General features: G+C 24.1%; 1 protein-coding gene across 3 annotated transcripts; it reads left to right on the forward strand.

The window, feature by feature from the left end:
* Positions 1–2677: 2677 nt before the first annotated feature.
* On the forward strand, positions 2678–6475 carry LOC126898829 (BRISC complex subunit FAM175B-like). Of its 3 annotated transcripts, none has more exons than XM_050673225.1 (7): positions 2678–2854; positions 2913–3011; positions 3574–3664; positions 3737–3852; positions 4199–4404; positions 5417–5566; positions 6075–6475. In XM_050673225.1, exons 2-7 carry the CDS (start codon positions 2919–2921, stop codon positions 6229–6231), a joined length of 813 nt encoding a protein of 270 aa, XP_050529182.1. In that variant the 5' UTR covers positions 2678–2854; positions 2913–2918; the 3' UTR covers positions 6232–6475. The 3 variants fall into 3 exon arrangements, with proteins under 3 accessions (XP_050529182.1, XP_050529181.1, XP_050529183.1); XM_050673226.1 differs by having other exon boundaries at positions 2682–2814; XM_050673224.1 differs by having other exon boundaries at positions 2678–3011.

Genomic DNA, 6475 nt, shown 5'->3' on the forward strand with positions numbered 1-6475 from the left:
ATTTTTTTCTATTTAATAATATTTATTTCAAACTTGCAAGTTGAGTTAAAAGTTATGGTAATAAATTCATTTTTTTTTTATTAAAACTTTCACTTTAAAGAACAAAAAGAAGTAGGTTCAAAATGATTACTTTTAACATATTAAAAATCAATAATAATTTGAAAATAATTAATTATAAAAATTATATAATATATAATTAAAATAATTACTAATCTGGATATAATTAAGGAAATAGGAGTTGATGTTGGGTTGGGTTGGTTACATTTTTAACTTTATAATGCTATAACTCATTGAAAAGTGTACGAATCAACACAATTTTTTTATGAGAAATAATATTTTTTAATAATCCCTTTTTCATTCGACATACTTTATCTTAATCAGGGTATTAATAAGAAACTAGCAGATAATGTAGCTTTTGTAATTATCCACCAATTTCTTAGAATTAAACACTATCTACTGATTTGCATCGAAGCGTTTCTTATGATAGTGATTTTAATCACTGTCAGATTAAATCTATACTGGACCCAACTATGCAACATCCCCACTATGCCGCGACCCCACTGTGCTGGGTTTTTTTTATCATAACCCACTCAATTACTTACAGAATAATAATAATTTACATTTTTTTTTTTTATTATTATCTTTAGTGATTTTTGAGTATATATACAGGTATAATACACAAGGGATTACAAATATAGTTAGCTAATTGGATTTTTATGACATTGCTGTCACAGTCACGGATTGTTTATTATCAATTATAACTATCAATAGATATACTTTTTGTATTATCAGTTTCAGTTTTTATCAAAAATTTGTAACTTTAAATGATTATATCTAATAAACGAATTAAGTTATATTAAAAATTCAAGTGCCATTTATTAAATTATAAACATAAACATTTTATTAAATTAAAAATATGTTACCATTTAAAAAAAACAGAAGTTGACCCCCTTACAAGGCATAAGGGATGAACTTAAAAAGTATTACATAGTTAAAAATTCAAGAATAATGTGTAACTAAAGATAATAATAATAAAAAAAAACGAATAAAAATAGACAACGGGATACGCGAGAATAATAACACGTGCGCGCGGAGATTTACTAACATAAATCCAGGTGAAACTAATATAAGCGTGTTAAAAATAACTCAATTTAATAAATATAAATATAAATAAATAATATAATTTTAATATACACAATTTTCACATATTTGATATAGGTTATAACAACCGGATATCCTGTTGAAGTAACTTGAAAATTTTTTCTGGGGGGTTATAGTTATTTAGTAAGATGGTTGACCTATATCGATTTTGTTTTCAATTTATAAAGTTAATAACTGTAGAAATTAAAAGTATTTGAAATCGCTTTTAAAACAACCAAACCTAAAATTTGAAAAGTTTAAAAACTAAAAATAACCGATGTTTTATTTTGGTTTTTAAAGTTAAATTTTAAATTCATTAAAAGTTTCAAAGACGTGTAGTAAATATATGAGGAAGTATTGAATTACATCGATTTTAGTATAATATAAGTTTTACATAGTAGTAAGCAATTTTTAAACTCCTAAGCAATAAAATAATTCCATATAAAAGGGAAATGCAGGGTAAGCAAATTAATAATGGTGGGAAAAAGAATATAAAAGGGAAACATGAAGAGTATAGGGGGTCGACACGGGTCGAGACTGAGCGAGACGAGACTGGACGTTTTTGTCGAAGAAACGTCGAGTTGCGGGTTAGGTTGTTGACGTAAGAATAACTATATACTTTTTGTAAGATTTAATTAATTTTTGTGTTATATTATATTTGACTTTTGTGTTTAATACTTTTCGTAAATAAAATAGCTATTTAAAAATCTTGACTTAGCGCAATATTTTATTTTCACGGTGATATCGAAAATTGTGTGTGTGTGTGTGTGTGTGTGTGTGCGGCTAGAGTCTAGGTTGGACTGCTGGTCCTTTAGTCAATCTTAATAATTAGTGTACGAGCTGGCTAGTGTTTGGGCTTAACCGTCCTTTAGTGGGTATAGTAAAAAGGTAGTTGTGCTGGTGGCTGACAAGGAGCCACCCTTCAGTCTGCTACTTTTGAGCTAGACCGTGCTGACGGGTCTAAACTCTACCCCTTTAGTGGTCCACTAATTAGAGAGATTGGGGCTGATCAGTTTATCCAACGGGAGGACTCGGGAAGAGCTCGAACGGCGAACTCATCGTCAATATATATATACATAAAACTTTAGTAAACCTTTGTGTCTACGTTGGGGTACTACCGACGTACGACAGACGATATCATTTTATTTTTGGTTTCCATAATTATTTTTTAACATGTACTTAAAAAAAATCAATACATATAATACAATAGATGAACTAATTAACTAAATATAAGATAAATTGACAAAAATCGAAATTATTTCAATATCTAGGCTTGATTGACAGTGTAGTCACAGACTAATTTTTCAAATATTCGATGTTGTAGTACAGTTTACTTAAATTTAAACATAAATGCACAAAAAATCTAAAAATGAAACAAGTGTTATTAAAAAAAAAAATTGAAATTTAAACATCAATATTTATTTTGATGAAAAATCGATGTTTTTTAACCATCACATCACAGAAAAGATAAGGTCTTATCTATTCTGAGTTTATACTAATTATATGTCTATCTATGGTTCTATCCGTGTTTATAATTTCAAAGTATTGGTAAAGTAGATGTATCAATATCTATTTATTACCTTATCTATAAATTAGACGATATTTTTTAGTGAATAATGTTTGATATTATTGTGTTGTATTTACAGTATATTGTAAATTATTTTATTGATTGAGGTCATTTTTTTAAAATTTTAGTCAACTCTTAAATCTATTAGTAATTTTTAGAAAAATTGTAAAAATTATTTGAAATTTAATGAATTATTACTATTTAGAAAAAAATGTCTCAAGAATATTATGATTTAAGATTTGTCGTGACTACTCCAACTCTTGCTATCACTCAGTATAACTGTCAAAAAGAACCTTACGACCAGGTTAATATGTTATTTAAGTCATTAAAAAAATTATTAGTTAAACTTATTAATAAAATATTATTATAGATAGTTAAAATTTTATTTAACTTTTTTAATTTACAGAAAATGTATCAAATTTTTTCAATACTTCAATAGTTTGGATAGTATTTGAAAAAATGAAATAAAAGACTCTTAAATTGTAATATGTTTTGCACCTTACTTTTCTTTAAGTTCTAATTGATTAATCATAGTTCTTTAGAAATAGAATAATGTGTTTGTGTTAAAATCTGGTATCTTTTCTTTTCATAAAATAATAACATGTAGCAATTCTAATTATATTTCAATTTTAAATAATGCATTAAAAATTTTAAAATATCAATTTTTGTAGTGTGAGCGGAGAATGTATTATAAATACACACCAGAACGAATTGTATTTACTTAAACTTATTCCAAAGCTGTAAAAATTATTTCAATAAAAAGTATTGCAAATTATTTGCCGAATCAAAAGTTATTACAGATGTTAGAACTTGATAGGACACTCTAAATATTATATGTTTAATCTAATATAAGTTATTATTTTTAGATTGGATTTTTAATTGGTGAAAAAAATGTAAAAGTATCAAACATTATAACCGATGAATCATTAAACAATACAATAACTGAAGAAACAATTTGTAAAAATGAATTATTCAAATTTTTAATAATGACATTTCAGTTAAAAATGTTATATTTATTTTTTCTTTCAGGTATTCATGCTTCATATCCTGTACCAGATTTTTATGAACTTATGTGTGTAAATTCACTGAAATTAGATTTTAAAAAACTAAAAAATTTTTTACAAAAAGGTCCTGATAATTTTGAGGTATGTTATACCTTTGATTGTAACTAAACTTATAATTATTTTTATTTTGACGTGGTATCCATTTTTCCTCATTCACACACCACACAATCAGCCTAAACAAAAGTATATTAACATGTAAATGATAAGTACTTGCTAAGCTAGCAGTAATGTTTGTTGTCATAATATCTTAGGGTTATATGGTACAAAGTTTTTTACATGATTTATGATGCACTTTTAAATATTTCTTCCCTGTGTAAATTTTTTGAACATAATATTCTAATATTATGTAAAATATTTAATTTTTTTTTTATTATTATTTATTTATATTTATTATTTAATATGTATAGTACAATATTTAAAATTTCAGAAATCAGTAATTGGTTGGTATCATTTTCGTCGAAATTCAGTTTTAAACCCAAGTATTAATGATGAATGTTTTCACATGCAATTAAGTTATTATTTTGATAAAATATCCGTCTCGAAGAACAAATTTTTATTTTGTATTTTAAATCATGATTTCAATGAATCAATGATTCATAAATTTAATCACATATTTTTCAAAAGTAAATTTAGGTATGTATTTTGTTATATGATGAAGTGTATTCTAGTTGTATGAATTAGTTACTATATTAAATATTTTACTATCTAAGTGTTCCTCTTTTTATTTACTAATATTTAAATTTAAATTTTAGTAAATATTAAAAAATTCAAATTTATTAAATTTTTTTAAAACTGAATGATACTTATATTTATTTTTTATTTTCTGGAGAATACATTTATTTTTTAGAGCAAATTGAAAATATTGCAATAAATATTGAGGGTATTTCAAAATTACACTTGAGAAGCTGGGGTACATGCTATGGACTGACACCATAATAATGTCTTAAACATTCTACTCGAGCAGGTGTGAGTCCAAAAGGGAGGCAGTATATTTGTATGTTAATTAAATTTGTTGTATGAAAAGTTTGCATTTTTTTGTTATACTTCTCAATAGCTGCTCTTTTCATAAATGCACTCTAGACGTTTCATGCTGTAAAATTTTTTTTTACTCACACTCTTGTTTACATATTTTCAGTATAAAAATATAGCTATCCTAAATTATAGGAGATTAAAAAAAATTGTGACGATTTTTAATAAAAAAAATTGTAAAATTATTTTTTTTTCTAAAACAAATCTTTTTTTTCAAATTAGTTTATCAAAAATTATGGAGTATTGATATGCTTTCCACAACCAACTAGTCCTCTAGACTCTTTACTCTCTCAAGACATGTTTCTATTATATTTTCAATTACTTATACAATTTAATGTAACTCATTTAGTAATATGCAATATTTATTAATTCGGTTAACTTTTTAATTCCAATAGTTTTTATTTGAACAAACTCTTAATAAGTAGTAACAGAAGAACTAACTTAATTGTGCAGTAACAAAGTCACTTAAAAAGAACACATATTTTTAAGAAAATTGTAAAAATGTAAATGCTAGAATAATTTTCATTTCTTATAAAACTCAATAATCAATTGTTAATCTTATTTTGTATAATTATTGATAGGTATCATTATATTATTTATGTTGTTCTACTTTTAGAAAATGTTTAATGCCAGTTAAAGTAGATATTGTTAATTTGAGCACTAAACCATTTATTGAAAGTGATAATCTTGGATATAAAACAAATATTAATCTAATTAGTAACTGTAAATCATACTCCAACATCATACACAAAGTTTTTGGTCAAAGGTAAATTTTAATATATTTTAAACGATTAATATTTATGTGACTTATAGTATTGAGTATAGATATAACATCTATAAAGAGTCAAGTAAATAACTGTAAATCACTTAAAAAATAATAATTAGCCTCTTACATTGCTATTGTCTTATAGATTTTTAAGTATTACAACATTTTTCAAGTATAGTCTTTGACCATACTTAAAGATTTGTAAATACAATGGTAGCAGTTCAAAAGACAAATTATTTTTTCTGGACAATTTATAAAATATTTACTATAATAAATACATTGTATATAGATACTATCTATCTTCAAAGCTTATAGTGAATAGTACATAAATAAAATTAAATTTTATATTGAATATTGAAAGTTTTAATATTATTATTTTATATTTTTTGATTGTATATACTACTTGCTCCCCAATAGTTAAATAAATATTGATAAAAATTATTATTTTTTACTATTATTACTACTCAATGTTTTAAAAAATCTATTAAATTTCGTTAATTATTTATAGGAATGATCAGTGTTCAAAAGCCATTATATATAAAATGAGAAATGCTTTGATTGAAGAAATGGAAAAAATGGTCAAGCGAATTGTTGCAAATGAGCAAGAAATGATTAAACTAAGAAAAATAATTGAAGTAAAGAAACGTGAAATTGGAAAAAATTAAAGTAATAATCTTAAGGAATTTGTTGATCAATGAAAAATAGTGACAAGTTTATTATCCTTGATATAAGTATTTTCATGAGTAATTACATCAAATGTTACTTTGTAACAAAGCGTACTTATTTAATTACATAATGTATATACTGATAAAATTTGAAATTTAAGAGGTTACCTTTAATGTTTATATATTCATTATAAAATTATTTATGATAAATGATGAAGTTATTATAGTAAAAGAAATTATTTAA

This window comes from Daktulosphaira vitifoliae, unplaced genomic scaffold, assembly GCF_025091365.1.
Source record: "Daktulosphaira vitifoliae isolate Bord-2020 unplaced genomic scaffold, ASM2509136v1 Scaffold_2, whole genome shotgun sequence".
NCBI lineage: Eukaryota > Metazoa > Arthropoda > Insecta > Hemiptera > Phylloxeridae > Daktulosphaira > Daktulosphaira vitifoliae.

Bases quoted from the DNA above. Each gene is read 5' to 3' on its own strand.
- LOC126898829 (XM_050673224.1), top strand. From the start codon at position 2,919: ATGTCTCAAGAATATTATGATTTAAGATTTGTCGTGACTACTCCAACT. The intron at 3,853-4,198 runs GTATGTTATACC...TTAAAATTTCAG, and splicing joins AAGGTCCTGATAATTTTGAG to AAATCAGTAATTGGTTGGTA. The intron at 4,405-5,416 runs GTATGTATTTTG...TTCTACTTTTAG, and splicing joins TTTTTCAAAAGTAAATTTAG to AAAATGTTTAATGCCAGTTA.